The sequence below is a fragment of the Polypterus senegalus genome, chromosome 6, assembly GCF_016835505.1.
Source record: "Polypterus senegalus isolate Bchr_013 chromosome 6, ASM1683550v1, whole genome shotgun sequence".
In the NCBI taxonomy this organism is placed as follows: domain Eukaryota; kingdom Metazoa; phylum Chordata; class Cladistia; order Polypteriformes; family Polypteridae; genus Polypterus; species Polypterus senegalus.
Window position 1 is genome coordinate 62,605,701 of NC_053159.1, and position 17,093 is coordinate 62,622,793.

Sequence of the window (17,093 nt, forward strand, 5' to 3'; positions counted from 1 at the left end):
GGCTAGTTAAGTAGCTACTACATCACTTAATTACAGTTTCCTACCATCAGAACTCAACATAAAACTCTCATAACACAAGTCCTTTTGACAGCACCAATGTGACACAAATTCTGTCCTGGGCCCCACTTACCCCTTTAGATGGCTATGGCCTATCCAGTTAGAGGGACAACCCAGATTATTTAAAACATGCACTGAACAAGATGCTGGAGACATTCATTATTAGTTCTGATCAATGCTGATTTGATAGTTTCCTTATCACCTCATTTCAAAGGACATGAGATCTGGTTAGTGTGTAAATCATTGGAGTAAACTGAAGTTGCTGTGAAATGACTGAAATGACTTTTAGGTAATGCATGCTTTGTAACAAGGTGCATTAAGTACTGTAGTTTGAGGTTACCATGTGAAAAAGGGTAGAATATGACCATTGTTCGGACAAAGTGGTATTATCTTCTTTTTGTTTGGTCTGGCACTTCAAATGTTTGCTGCAACTCTCACATCTCAACTGCAATCTTTGACTGCATATTTATTACCAAGTTGTACATTTTTACTTCTTAAGAGGAAGCAGAAAGAGAGCTAAGAAAATTAATCTTTTTTGAAATATGATTGTGAATCTCATTGTGTCCTGGCAAGGCAAAGAAGACCTTACCTGCTGTTTGATCCATTCACAATGAGATTCGTGCCATAATTATATATCCTATTTCCTTCTCAGCCATTTTTTTTTAACATTTTATATTAAATACACTTATATACATGTGTGTGTGTGTGTGTATGTATATATACATATATATATATATATATATATATATATATATATATATATATATATATATATTTGTTATATCTACACATCTGTCCATCCATCCATCCATCCCCCCTCCACAAAGGGGACTGTTTAACATCATTCCCTGGGTTTACTACTTCAGGATTGTTTAAGATTATATTTTATGCTTATAGTATTTTGACTGTATTGTCAATAGATATCTCAGTTTTACTCCTTATACAACACTGGTGAGGGGTGGCTGAAATCTATCCTTTTAATCCTTACCATTGTTCCAACGTAACAATAGGCTTCAAGGTAATAACTCCTGGAAAAATTGGAAATTAAGAAATCTTAATTTAACACTGCAATATGTCAAGAAAAGTTCAGAAGCAATGCCTCTTTGACCAAACAGTTAACTTTGTGAGCTAGAATGTTAAAGGTCTCAATCAATAATTAAAGAGGAAAAAAAAAATATTCTCTCACCTAACAGGTCTAAATTATAAATTAGTATTTTTACAGGAGACCCACTTATTAAGCAAAGATCAGTTTCAGTTGCACAGAGATTGGACTCATCAAATGTTCCAATCCAGATATTCAATTATTTAACTGGAAAGTGATTTTGATAAATATCTATGCACCCAATGTGAATGATGGGGACTTCATCCAAAACATATTTGCATCCATTCCTAACATGAACACTCATAAATTATAATGGCTGGAGACTAATTGTGTTTTAAATCCAGACCTGGATAGGTTTCCTGCCAAAGCGGCGATGCTATCTAACACTGTAAAACAATTGCACAGTTTGTAATTGATCACAACCAATCAGAGCCCTGGAGATTTCTAAACTTAAACTCAAGAGCACATTCTTTCTTCTCAACAGTACATCACTGTTACTCAAGAATTGATTATTTATTTATAGATAACAATTTCTTTCCCACGATTAAATTTTGCAAGTACGAAGCTATTGCTATTTCTAACCATGCCCCTTGGATCATGGAGCTCAAATCATTATGCCTCACATACTCATGTTGCAGCTGTCAAGTTAACCCACTTTTATTAGCAGATGAGAACTGTACAGAGTTTATATCCAAGTTAATTGATTTTTTCTTAGAGGCAAATACATCCTCGGAGGTCTCTGCTGGAATACGCTGGGAATCTCTGAAGGCTTTCTTAAAAGGACATATTATTTTGTATCTCTCCCACAAAAATAAATCAGAAACCAAGAAAGCATCAGAGTTAATCAGTGAAATTATTAGATCAAGAACAAAATGAGGCACTTTATAGGAAAAGACAGGCTTTGCATTCAGAACTCAACCTCTTGACGACAAAAGAAACTGAACAACACATTTTTAAATCATGACATCATTACTATGAGCACGGAGAGAAGGGTAAGATCTTAACTCAACAAATCCACAAGCAGGAAGTTTGCAGTGCATCAACAGTAATTACCCACACAGATGGAGAGAACTCATTGACCATAAAAATATAATGCACACATTTAGAGACTGCTATAAGTCCTTATATTCTACTCAGTTTAAAGAAGACGAGACACAACCTAATGTGGTTTTGGTTTTTGGATGCATTACAGATACCACATCTAGATACTCTCAGTACAGAGGAATTGGATAAACCTCTGGCACTCTCAGAATTACTAGATGCTATAAACTCACTTCACAGTGGGAAAGCACCAGGCCCTGATGGCTACCCTGCTGAATTTTATAAAAAAATTTTCAATTAAGTTAGCTCCCCTTTTATTAGCAACATTTACATTAAGATGCTCTCCAAAGTCCTAGCTATAAGGATTGAGAAAGTGCTTCCTTCACTAATATCACAAGACCAAACTGGATTTATTAAAGGCAGACACTTAGCTTCCAGTCTTCAATGCCTGTTTAATGTAATATATTCACCCAGAAAATCTAAAATCTTGGAGATTTAATTATTATTGGTGGATGCAGAAAAAGCATTTGACAACCTTTTTACTACATTGGAGAAATTTGAGCTTGGTCCAAACATATGTACATGTATACCAATCCAGAAGCTTCAGTTTGTATTAAGAGCATTATTTCAGACTACTACAAACTAGAATGTGGTACTAGAAAAGGATGCCCCCTATCACCACTGCTACTTGCAATCGCCATTAAGCCACTGGCAGTTCACTTTTGAAATGCTTATGAGATAAAGTGGATTATCAGAGGACTTCAACAGAAAATATCACTATATGCAGATGATATGGCACTATATGTAAGATCCACAAATTACTGTTCCTGCAATCCTAACAGTACTAGCTGAATTTCAAAAGATTCCTGGGCTCAAAATTAATTTAAATAAAAGTGTGCCCTTTCCACTGAACTCTCTAGCAAACAATATTAGATTGGACACCTTCCCTTTTATCATCACAGATCAGTTTAAATATCTAGGAGAAGTCTCTATATGATGAAGCAATATCAAATAACACTTGCTTGCACATATTTGCAATTGGGGCACCTAGTCTTGGACTTTTTTTTATTACTTGGTTATTGAAAAGATTGACCATAACAGATTTGTCAGTTTTTTCTTTTTCTTTTTTAGAAATCTATACATCAGTTTGGACTTGTGTGCACCCAAGAATCCAATGGCAACATGTCCAGTCCGTCCTTTGTGTTCCAGTGTTAACACTAGATTATGCTCCTGCTGTATCAGCAATGCCTCAGACTCTGCTTCTTTTCTCTGTTTTAGACTTCCTATTGCCTTTAGTTGGGCCTTTGATAAAGGCCTGAGTGCCCCTCTAATACATGGGGAATCCTATTCCCTGACCTTGGTAGCAGAAGATAGCCCATAATTAAGCTGGTCATGTGTAAGTGTAGAGTCCATTGTAAACAGAGTCCATATATAAAATCACAAATTCATCTCACTGAAGAAAGAGCTCACTAACAAGCTATGCTAGCAAGAAAGAATCGCAGTATGAAACCTGAAACACTGTAACTAGATAACATAGAAACAATGCAAGTTCAAACTAAATGGAGACCTGAAGAAAAACATGATCATCCTCCACATGTGCTAGTGAAGTCTCCCCATGGGCCATGAAGACTACAGCATAAAGCATCACTTTCAGTCTTTGAGAAGACAGAAACTGGACCAAGATTAAATATCTTTACTGCTTGCGCTTATAATTAATTCAAATACTTAGGTTCTTACCTAGTGTTAAGCCAACAAATGTATTTCTGATTGTTTGAGTATCTTAAGGTGAAAGTAATAATCTGTAACTTGGGTAAATCTCCAGCTTTTGTAGAGTTCTCCGTCTAAAATTAATAGGAAAGAAAAACATGTAAAAGCAAAACTTTGTTCAGTTAATCTCACAGCATTTGGCTCCAGCTCCACTCAGAATTTAGACTGTCTATATACAAGCATGATCAACTATATACAAGCATGATCAACTTATAAGTTAATCTCTTTCCATGGTTTATTGATCAGAAATCCATAAAAAGCTTTTAAAAGCTGAACCACAATGAATGAAGTTTTCTGAGGATGTGATATAGAAAAGAAAAAATATGTATTTTTGTTTTGAGAATGCCAGATTGTTTGATGTCCTGCATATGTATGTGTGTGTGTATATATATATATATATATATATATATATATATATATATATATATATATATATATATATATATATATATACTAGCAGAATACCAACTTCGCAGTGGAAGTAGTGTGTTAAAGAAGGTACGAAGAAAAAGGAAAAATTTTTAAAATAACGTAACATGATTGTTAATGTAATTGTTTTGTCATTGATATGAGTGTTGTTCTCATCTCTCTATCTATATCTATATATATATATATATATATATATATATATATATGTTGTTCTCATATCTATCTATATATATATATCTCTATCTATATATTATATATATATATACTGTATATATACCCGCGCTTGGCAGCGGAGAAGTAGTGTGTTAAAGAAGTTATGAAAAAGAAAAGGAAACATTTTAAAAATAATATAACATGATTGTCAAAGTAATTGTTTTGTGTATTTGGCGGCAGCGTCACAAAGTTTTTAGTCTAGCTGCATCAGAAAATGTACCACGACGTCTGACACGCCTCCTTTTTACTGTTTTCTCACAGCTTGGATTGCTGCTGTCATATATACACACACACACACACACACACACACACACACACATACATACATACATACATACATACATACACACACATATATACACATACATATCTTCATATCTACATATCTATATACATATCTACATATATACACATATATATATATATATATATATATATATACATACCTATCTACATCATATATACACACACACACACACACACACACAAATTGTATGTATGTATGTATGTATGTATATAATCGCATGTGTGTGTGTGTGTGTGTGTATATATATATATCTATATATATATATATATATATAATGTAGATAGGGGTGTGTGTGTGTATATATATATACATACATACATACATACATACATACATACATACATACATATACTTGTGTGTATAGCTTTTATATATGTGTGTGTGTATAGCTTTGGTCACTGAGTGCAAGGGAGAAATAATAAAATATAGCCTATAAGTTATTAAACAGTAAAACATTAACGTTTTAAGAAGTACAGGTACATTGAGCACTACTGGAGTGGTTTCAGGTAAACTACATTTTAAAGACTTTGTAACACAACAGGTAAGTAACTAACAGCAGCTAAAATATATATGGATCATCTCTCGGTAGTAGATCCCTTTTGAAAGGCGCTACACGACGGCTGTGGTATAGAAATGACATTTTCTATGTGAACGTTCAAATTTGTGCCTCTGGTAATGTGCCTTACCGGCATTTAAAGAAAATTAGTTTTGTGTCCTCTGCAGTGTTAAGCGAGAAAGGCTTTAGTTTGGGATAAAAGGAAAAAAGTTGTAAAGAAAGGAAAGTTGCCTTTTTCTTTTATATAGTATAGAGAGATGTGTTCAGCTGGCGTTATGATCGCCTTTTGAGGACAGTCGCGGTGGGTCTTGTGTAGACTGGTGAGGCGTCCTGCGCCATTAATCGGCTGTGATGGCACTGTCAGTCCTCTACTGTGTGCGTGTCTTCATAATCCGGGTGAGAACCTCATAATCGTATCGTGCAAAAGAAAGTGTGAATGCCTTAATATTATTTTGCCGTGGTGTAGAAAAGGGGTCCGTGTTTGCACTTGTCTGGGCTATAGCGAAGGGGAGGATGAAAAAATTAAAAGTGCTCACTTTGACTTAAGGCAGAAGCGCAGTCAGCGTCTCAAAGGCGGCACAGCTATGCCGCAGCTGGCTGCTCGACTTTTGCAGGGCAGGAGACCACAGTTTTTGTGACACGTTCATGATATCAAAAGTCTCAGCGCTCTTTGGAGGTCATTCATATATGATATATATGTGTATATATATATATCAAAATACCCGCCTACTTGCAGCGGAGAAGTAGTGTGTTAAAGTAATGAAAAGAAAAGGAAACATTTTAATAATAACGTAACATGATTGACATTGTCATGAGTGTTGCTGTCATATATATGCCTGCCTAAATAAGTCACCCTCGCTTTGCTCTTACTTTATTTACCGTTCATTTAATCACGGCTAGTGGCGGAAAAATTATAAAATGGAAGGAGGATGGCTTTACCAAAACAATTATTGATGGCGAATCGATTATTCATAAAGCTTGAATTGGTGATGTTTTTCTGTGTTAACCTAATATTTTTTCATACTTCTTCTCAAACTAAGGTGGTGCGAGGGTAAAATGAATCGGGAATGCGCTGATCAAAGTAATCGGTGTACCAGGAAATCATGCATTGACAAAAGCTCCCCTGTGCTTGTAATGCAAAGTGTGATTAAATGCATTATTTTTTATCGCGTTATGGAGCACATGCATCGAAGCTTCTCAGCTGTGCTTGTGCTAAGAAAAGGAAAGATTTTAAAAATAACGTAACACGATTGTCAATGTAACCTTTTGTAAGTAGTGCCTGGAGGATTCAGTGTGGAGAAACTCTATAGAGACAGCGTGTGTATTTATGGCGTTATTTCAGTGCCACTATTCTGAGCGCACGTAAAAAAATATTTCAAGTGCAAGTGTTGCATTTTGAGGAGAAATTTATTTTGAGCGTACAAAGCTGAATTTAGTGAACAAAATTCATTGCTGCGTGCAAAAAATGTATTTCAGTGTTTGCACTTATCCATATACACACACACAATAGCACCCCCTCTCGCTCAGTTTTTCATTTGCGCTTGCTTTCGCAATGTGTTGCTTAAGCTCACAACATTCTCTGCTGCAAGCGCTCAACTCTCTGTACACCGTTATAAGTGTGCCACAAAACCAACCAATCACAGACTTGGTTTCAAAAATTCTGATTGGCTCTTACGGTCTCCAATCAGCTCGCTAGCTGCTGCATTCCGGAAACAGTCCGAAATGTAGCTAAATCCAGCTAAACTTAATTAAACCCCAATTTCGCGGATAATATCTTTAATTATTTTATTTTAAAATATATTATTTGTTAAGACTATCGTTGGTGTAGTATAATGTAGTTGCATTATACAACCATGCCAACTGACTGTTTCGGAATGCAGCAGCTAGGGAGCTGATTGGAGACGTAGAGCCAATCAGAATTTTTGAAACCAAGTCTGTGATTGGTTGGTTTTGTTGCACACTTATAATGGTGCACTGAAATAAGCATTCATATGTATTAACTTGTGGATTTTTCTGTGAGTATTTGGTGGCAGTCTGACCAAGCTGCTTCGGAAGGCCGGCGTTAGCTGCAGAGCTCAGCTCAGAGCCAAATATGAGATGAATGGGAGGAGATGATGGCGTGACTCCCCACCATATAACTGTCAATCCCCAGAAACACAGTCTCTCCGAATTTGCATAAGCACACCCCTTCACCTACAATTTTAACTTGGTTACAAAGTGTCAAAACTCGTTTATATCCGTCCTCTCATTAAACTTGTATCCCGCATTATCTGTGGGCATGTGAAGCATGCAGTAGCCTGTCTATGAACTTAATTTAAAGTTTAGGTTTACCCTTGCTTTCTTTCCGAGGTAGCAGCAGTCATGAATATGGTAGATATATGTCCTTTTCGCTCGCTTCTTATTGTTTACTGCCTTCTCAATTATATAATGCATGTTTTCTTAAGGGCTTTTTTTGGTGGTCTTCCTCGTTTTCTCCTTTCGTTGACAGTCAGTTCGCGTGGTACATTGAGAGCGTGATGATGTCACCGCGAAACTCCGCGCCCCCCGTCATTGCCAGCTCAACTCCATTACAGTTAATGGAGAAAAATGCCTTCAGTTATGACCATTAGGTAGAATTTAGAAATGAAACCTGCCCAACTTTTGTAAAGTAAGCTGTAAGGAATGAGCCTGCCAAATTTCAGCCTTCTACCTACGGGAAGTTGGAGAATTAGTAGATGAGTGAGGTGGTGAGTGAATGAGTGAGTGAGTGAGTGAGGGCTTTGCCTTTTAGTATATATATATATATATATATATATATATATATATATATATATATATATATATATATATATATATATATATATATATATATATATATACAATCACTCAATAAAAGGCAAAGCCCTCACTGACTGACTCATCACAAATTCTCCAAGTTCCAGTGTAGGTAGAAGGCTGAAATTTGGCAGGCTCATTCCTTACAGCTTCCTTACAAAAAGTTGGGCAGGTTTCATTTCAAATTCTACGCCAGAATGGTCATAACTGGAAGCTATTTTTCTCCATTTACTGTAATGGAGTTGAGCTCAAAGCCGTTGGGCTGTTTTATGTGACATCATCACGCCCCCACCTAATCATGTGAACTGACTGTCAACGCAGTGCGTAGAGAAAACCAGGAAGAGCTCTAGAAAGTGCTGAAGAAAACATGCATTATACAATTAAGAAGGCAGCGAAACAATAAGAAGTTTGAAAATGTAATGACATATACAACCATATTCATGAGTGCTGCTACTCGAAACAAAGCAAGGTGTAAACCTAAAGTTTAAATTAAGTTCATAGGACCGCCGCTGGCGTTTGTCATGCCCACGGGTAATGGGGGATACAAGTTTAATGAGAGGACGCAGGATATAAACGAGAGTTTTGATCACTTTGTAGCTAAGTTAAAATTGCACGTGAAGGGCTGTGCTTATGCAAATTCCGAGAGACTGTGTTTGTGGGGGATTGACAGTTAAGGCAGGTGGGGGAGTCACGTCATCATCTCCCTCCCATTCACCTCATTTCTCGCTTCTGAGCTGAGCCCGCAGCTAACGCACGCAGTGTTACGAAGTTTACTTTGTGACACTGCCACCAAATACTCACAGAAAAATCCACAAGTTAATACACACGCTGTCTCTACAGTTTCTCCACAATGAATCCTCATGAAGCCTCATGTGTAGTCCCAGCACGAGTATGCTATTTTAAAATACTTTTTTTCACTGTTTAATTGAGTACCTGAGGCAGCTGGAGTGTCACTTTTCCAGGAAGACAGATGACTCCAAAGCTTTGGGGCTTAATAGATAAAGGCTTGGACTACTACAGTAGTTTTATTTATCTTGGAAATTTTTTTAAGAAAACCAGTGTCATATGATTTCATTATACACTGTAGAGCAGGGCTGAGCAAAGGTGGTCCTGAATGGCAGGTTTTTGTTCCAAACTAGTTGCTTAATTAAAAAACAATCCTTGCAAATAACAGACCTTATTTAATTTAATGGCTTGTTAGTGTTTTAACTCAGCATTGACATTGCAGTTCTTAAATTATGCATTTTTTCTATCTAAGGATATTTTCCATATGATTTAAAGTCTAAAAGAGGATGAGAAATTTTCAGTTTTTCACTTTTTTCACTTTAGCTGCCTTCTGAATATTTTATTAAACCACATAGTGCATGACACATGTTCATAAGAACAAGCTAGACAAAGAACTGCTGGTTCCTTTGTTATTTGTATTTTATTTCTAAGAAAGAGAAATTAAAAACAATGTAAGTAGTTTAAGACTAAAATAAGCAATTAAGGGGTTGAAAATGTTGATAATCAAGACAACTAAAATGAAGCAGAAAAATGTCACCTGAGCAATAAGTGCTTTATCAACAATAATTGACTTCTTACTAAGCAGTTGGGTTGGAACAGAAAGCAACTGCTGTCCTCCAGGAACAACATTGCTCACCAGTACCGTAGAGGATAAGCTTTAGTAAGATATTTTTGATAAAATGAAAACGTACTCATTCAAGACTTTTACATACACCTTTAAAATGTACTCTAAAATTAACTGGAAACCAGATTAGTGTTTTATGACTTAGAATTTTAAGGTTATATTTCTTAGCTCTACTTACAATTCTTACTGTGGTGTTCTTAATTAAATGTAGAATAGCAATTTAAAAAATGAAATAGTCAACTGTGCTTTATACACTAAGAAAAAAAAGTGTATCCTTAGTAGCTCACCAAGTATGTGGCAGACACATCGCCAGTTGTGATCCACTGCGACAGCTTTAGAGCCCAAAAGTAATGATCCAGCTAATGTACTGAACTAGTAGATCTAGATTTCCATGTCCTTTGTTTTTGATTCTTAAGATGTATATTCAGCAATTTGCAAAGAAAGGTACAAGGCAAAGCTATAAAACCTTGTTAAGATTTAAAATGGATAAACACATATATATTCATTTTTTCATTTTTATTACTATTTAATATTGTTTCTTTGTATCAGTATACTACTGCTGGATTATGTGAATTTCCACTTGGGATTAATAAAGTATCTATCTATCTAATCTATCTATCTAATCTAATCTAATCTAAACTATCTAATGATAATATGCAGGTTTACCTGGGCTATGAGAATTACATTTTGAAATAAATGTAAATATACAAAATCATCCTTCTTAGGAGAATACAAAATTCATTGAATTCCAACTGCACAGTGCAGACTTGATTACAGAGATTTATATAAAATAATTATGTTGCGTTATAATTTATTGAATTTAATCAGTGTTTTTTTCATTTTTTTCCCCTGCCAGCATATGATCAAATACAGATATTTGCCATTCACTCATGGGAAGAGAACTTATAAAGGAAAAGAAGATGGTGGGAAAACATTTGCAAGTTAAAGTGCACAGTCCTCTGAAGCAACTGCTCACCTGGGGTGGGGGGGGGAATGGAAAAACAAGCAACAAAAAGTACATTGGAAAACGTTTTTATCTACTGTGACAGCGAGGGATGGCAGCCACAGTCAGGCATTGCGTTGCAAGACTCCTGGTGATCCTGATAGATTTCCGAATTGAAGTATAATCTGGATGGACAGTTTGGAGATTTGGAATGTGTTTCCTTGGATTTTTTTCCCTTTTGCTTTTACCTTTTTGCCTTTTTTGCTGCCCCTCCTCAATAACTAAGGACAGCTCTTGAGCAAAGTGGAGTACTTGAATGTATTTGTAGAAGTTACTTTAGTTTTGCAGCGAGCCCCCATATCCTCCATGCCAAGGCTCCTACTTCAGGGATCTTTGAGAAACAATACAATTCTTGTATTTTTTTCCCCCTATTGTTTTGCATGAGGGAGGTGGTTGGTGTATGTTCGCCACTTAAAATTCTTTGGTGGGGGCTCTGGTGTCGCTGCACACATTCCTTCAGACGAGTATTTCCGAGCACAACTACACTATCATCAAGCAGCAAGCACTGATTCGCTGGCCTGCACTGGACGGCTTTCATAAAAAGACTTGCGGCTGTTTGCAAAACCGAAGGGAAATTTGCCTTTTTTTTTTTTTTTTTTTTTTAAAACCCTGATTTATTTTGTTTATCATATAATTTTTTTATCATAATATATATGTACTATATGTGCTGATTGACAGAGAAGTGCAGCCTTGATATGAGGTTCTTATCAAGTCAAAGGGTTGTTGTTTTTAATGGTAATATACATATGACCACACAGTGCACAGATTAGTCAACAGCCAGTGAAACATTAAAAAGCTTGTGTTTGTTCTTTTTTTTTTTAGCCTTCATCCCAGATTGAAAAAATTGTTGAATCATTTTGTTAAAAGTTCATTTTTTTAATGTTAAGAATATTTTGGACTTGTATTGTTTTAAACAAAAGTAAATTTTGCAAGCCAGTTTTTTTTCCAATTTTGAGAAATAAGTTATCAATTTCCTTCTAAATAATTTCGGGTTAGAGGTGGGGGGTGGGGAGTAACAGATCAATATTAGATTTATAATCAGATTTCTTCAATAAAACAAAGTGTTTAATTGCATGAATGATGTTTTTTCTTTACACATGCTGCAAAAAAGGAAGATGATTTATTAAAATTTGTTACGTGTAATTTTTTCACTACCAAATGGCTGAGACAGTGTCCTTTTTTATTCATTCTGTATGTGTAAATCCTACTGCTTATATGATAAAAATAGGGCAGTACTTTCTCCTAATTGCAATAAAAGGGAAGGGAAACCACTCGCAGAATTAATGAGCGTTTGACAATGGAAGGAAGAATGGGAGATTGAGGTAAGATTTAAAACTGTCCAAATCTGCTTCTTAACTGGAACACAGGTAAATCCAAATACATTATGCCAGTGAGGAGACATGCAAGGGGTGGTAAGTAAACATTCCAACTTCTTCCAGCTTAACCAACAAAGCCTAAGGCATGTGAATCAGCATTTATTTTTATTTTTTTTCTTTAATGTGAACTACAAGTAGGTGAGCAATGTGCATTTTCTTCTAATATATGACTTTTATTTATTAAATTGTGATTGATAAGATAACATTGCACTGTATGTTAAGTAGGAGAAGTGGGAAATTGTACTTGTTAGTATGTTCTCTGAGGTTCCCGTAGGCTGAGAGATGAGGACAACCCCTCAGATTTAAGTGACAAATCATCTCAACACACAATATACAGTACAACTAAATTCTACACTTTCCTTTAATTGTATTTTATATAGTGCCCCATATGAGTGTTTCCGTGTATTACATTTTTAAATTCAGTTACCCAAATGAATGAATACTTTTCTGATCTCATCATAAGACAATGTCAGTATGACAGAACAATTGCTAAAATATTTGAAGAAAGCAATGGAGTGGTGAAGAGGCGAGGAGTTTGGGCAGGACAGCACGCGTGTGCACAAGCATTACTTTTCATGCTGACCGGGATTTATGGAGCAGAAGAATGCGGAAGTTGGAGTACGCACAGATTCCTGCATCTGGATTTTTCTGTGCGTAAGCACATTTCGGCTTTTGTGCTTACGTCATGTTACAGTGCAAATTCTACACACGGCATTATGTATGAGGCCCCTGGACACTGACATTTTTTCTTTGCAAAACTTCAAATGCTATTAGGTTACATGGGGATCATGAGTGAACAAGTTTTTTCAAGTCCAGCCACAAAAACCGAATTGGACTGAGATCTGGACTCTGACTCTGAACACTCCAGGACATAAACATTATTGCTTTTAAGCCATCCCTGTGTAGTTTTACCTTTATGCTTGGTGTTGTGGTCTTGCTGGAAAACAAAGGTGCTGGCTTCTTACAGACTGCCTCAGGTTTTCTGCCAAGATATCTTTGCATTTTGCTGCATTCATGTCACCTTCTACCCTCACTAGCCGTCAAGGGCCTGCTGCATAGAAGCCTCCTCCACAGTGCAATGCTGTCATCACCATGGTTTATGACAGTAATGGTATGTTTTTTATAATGTGCAGTGCTGGGCATATGTCAAACATGGAATTTAGTCTGATGGCATGACAACTCAATTTTGGGCTCATCGCACCATAGAGCTTTCTTCCAGCTGACTTCAGAGTCTCCTATGTACCAGATGGCAATTCTAGCTATGGCATTTTGTGCATTTTTTCTCTTTACCACTGTTATAAAGATGTGACTGGTGAAACCCCGGCATCAATTTTTGTCAACACATTCTTTTCAACGTCATCCACTGTATAGTAGCTTGCAACTCCTTCAGTGTTATCACTGGTCTCTTGTTTGCCTCTCCCACTAGTCGTTTTTGTGGATGTTCTGTTCTAAGCAGATTTACAGCTGTGCCTCACTCTTTCCATTTCTTAGCGATTTATTTTAACAAGATTCCAAAAGATATTTTCTGCCTCCATCCCCTGACTTGTGCTTTTCAATCCCCTTTTGACGGAGTACCTTGGAATGATTTTTTGCCTTTGCTTTAGACAATTGATTTTCAATTGATTGTAGTACACATGTACCTGTATCTGTATGTCCAGCTTGTGGTGAGTCAGTATCATGACTTAACCTATGCAAAGGAGACGAAATAAAAACATTCTGAGCAACTCTGCCAAAAGGGGATGGAGACAAGAAAATATCCAAGTTGACAGAATATCTCTTGGAGTCCAGTTAAATCAGTCTCTAAGATATGGAAAGGGTAAGGCACAGCTGTAAATCTGCTTAGAGTAGAGCGTGTACGATGACCGAGTGATCGTACAAGAAGACTAGTGAGAGAGGCCAACGAGAGACCAATGATAAAACACTGAAGGAGTTGCAAGCTACCATACAGTGGATGACATTGAAAAGAATGTGCAGACAATAACTGATGCCTGGGTGCTTCACCAGTTGCAGCTTTATGAGAGACCGGTAAAGAGAAAAATGCTCAAGGTACCTTAGCTGGGTGCCAACGAAGAAAGAAGGACGAGACAGACAAACGTATAACACAGAAGGTACAGGCTGCTCTCCATTCATTTACAGGTTTTCAATTTTAAAATTCACTTTTGGAATTTTACAGTGATGTCACAATCGGTGTGTCTTTGCTGTAATGCACAGGCTCAGGTGAGAGGGGGTTAATCTGTTACGCTGTAATTCAAGGCTTTTGTTTCCAATATCTTTAAATGCATGTAAATTTTTACCTGAAACAGTCATGTGAATATAACAGTAGTAATCAATCATGACAAAGCAGGTCTTTAGGTGGCTGTTTACTTGCTATTTTGAGTTCTAATTTACCTTGGTACTAATAAACCATTTTACGATACCAAGTCTTTAAGGTTCATGTCTGAGTCTGTGTGGATTACATGTCATTGCTGCAGATTCAAGTGGAGGACTCTTCTTGCATTGGAGTGCACTCTTTGTTGTTGCTTTGTGATCCTTTGTCTGTACTGTGGTGTTGCCTTCCTCAGCAGAGTTTAGGCACTTAAGTTTCCTTCTTGAGGTAATATTGCTTCTCAGTGTTCTTAGATTGGGCTCAAACCTTGGTTTGGGAGAGCTTCCAAGGCTCTGTGGAAAATAGTTTCCAGGCCAAAACAAAAAGTTTGATTATTTTGCTTTTTACAAAGTGGGTGACTCCCTGCTTCAGAGAGACAGAAGAGATGCACACATTTAGTTTTAAATGGAAGTGTAACTTGTGATTGGATCAAGGTTTCACCTTATCGTGGTGGAGGGGTTTGCATGTCCCAATGATCCTAGGAGCTATGTTGTCCGGGGCTTTTTGCCCCTGGTAGGGCCACCAAGGCAAACTGGTCCTAGGTGAGGGATGAGACAAAGAGCGGTTCAACAAACCTCTGATGAAGAATAAAAACCTTGGACGACGTTTTCCCTTGCCCGGACACAGGTCACCGGGGCCCCCCTCTGGAGCCAGGCCTGGAGGTGGGGCTCGATGGCAAGCGCCTGGTGGCCGGGCCTGCACCCATGGGGCTCGGCCAGGCACAGCCCGAAGAGGTAACGTGGGTCCTCCTCCCCATGGGCTCACCACCTATGGGAGGGGCCAAGAAGGTTGGGTGCAGTGTGAGTTGGGTGGTGGCCGAAGGCAGGGACCTTGGTGGTCTGATCCTTGGCTACAGAAACTGGCTCTTGGGACGTGGAATGTCACCTCTCTGAAGGGGAAGGAGCCTGAGCTAATGCGTGAGGTCGAGAGGTTTCGGCTAGATATAGTCGGACTCACCTCAACGCACAGCTCTCTACCACTCTGGAGTTGCCCCTGGTGAGAGGCGCCGAGCAGGTGTGGGCATACTTATTGCCCCCGACTGGAGCCTGTGCATTGGGGTTTACCCGGTGGGCGAGAGGGTGGCCTCCCTCCGCCGGGTGGGGAAGGGTCCTGACTGTTGTTTGTGCGTATGCACGAACAGCAGTTTGGAGTATCCACCCTTTTGGAGTCTCTGGAGGGTTGCTAGAGGGCATACCTTCTGGGGATTCCCTCGTTTTGCTGGGAGACTTCAATGCTCACGTGGGCAATGACAGTGAGACCTGGAAGGGCGTGATTGGGAGGAATGGCCCCGATCTGAACCCGGCGGTGTTTTGTTATTGGACTTCTGTGCTCATCACGGATTGTCCATAACAAACATGATGTTCAAGCATAAGGGTGTTCATATGTGCACTTGGCACCAGGACACCCTAGGCCTCAGGTCGATGATGACTTTGTGGTCGTGTCGTGGACTTGCGGCCATATGTCTTGGACACTTTCGGGTGAAGAGAGGGGCGGAGCTGTCAACTGATCACCACCTGGTGGTGAGTTGGCTTCGATGGTGGGGAAGATGCGGTCAGACCTGGTAGGCCCAAGCGTGTTGTGAGGGTCTGCTGGGAGCGGCTGGCAGAGTCCCCTGTCAGAAGTAGCTTCAACTCCCACCTCCGGCAGAACTTCAACCCGTCCCGAGGGAGGTGGGGACATTGAGTCGAATGGGCCATGTTCCGTGCCTCTATTGTTGAGGCGGCTGACGGGCTGTGGCGCAAGGTGGTGGTGCCTGTCGTGGCGGCAATCCCGAACCCGTTGGTGGACACCGCGTGAGGGATGCCGTCAAGCTGAAGAAGGAGTCCTATAGGACTTTTTGTCCTGTGGGTCTCTGGAGGCAGCTGATAGGTACCGGCAGGCCAAGCGGACGCGGCTTCGGTTGTTGCTGAGGCAAAACTTCGGGCATGGGAGGAGTTTGGAGGCCATGGAGAGCGACTTTGGACGGCTTCGAGGAGATTCTGGTCCACCGTCCGGCGTCTCAGGAGGGAAGCAGTGCAGTGTCAACACCGTATATGGTGGGGATGGTGCGCTGCTGACCTCGACTTCGGGGCGTTAGGGTCGGTGGGAGGAGTACTTGAAGACCTCCTCAATCCCACTAACATGCCTTCCAATGAGGAAGCAGAGCCTGGGGACTCTGAGGTGGGCTCTCCCATCTCTGGGACTGAAGTCACCGAGGTGGTCAAAAACTCCTTGGTGGCAGGGCCCGGGGTGGATGAGATCGCCGGAGTTCCTTAAGGCTCTGGATGTTGTAGGACTGTCTTGGTTGACACGTCTCTGCAACATCGCATGGACATCGGGACAGTGCCTCTGGATTGGCAGACCGGGGTGGTGGTCCCCTCTTTAAAAGGGGACGGAGGGTGTGTTCCAACTATAGAGGGATCACACTCCTCAGCCTCCCTGGAAAAGTCTATT

At 39.0% G+C, this 17,093-nt stretch overlaps 1 protein-coding gene across 1 annotated transcript in view; it reads left to right on the forward strand.

The window, feature by feature from the left end:
• rer1 (retention in endoplasmic reticulum sorting receptor 1) overlaps window positions 1-12,073 on the forward strand; it is an 87,655-nt gene extending 75,582 nt beyond the window's left edge. Inside the window, exon 7 of the mRNA XM_039756115.1 lies at window positions 10,773-12,073. Coding sequence (XP_039612049.1) covers window positions 10,773-10,862 — 90 coding nt within the window. The 3' untranslated portion in view covers window positions 10,863-12,073. The remainder of the gene's footprint in view (window positions 1-10,772) is intronic.
• The last annotated feature ends 5,020 nt before the right edge of the window (window positions 12,074-17,093 follow it).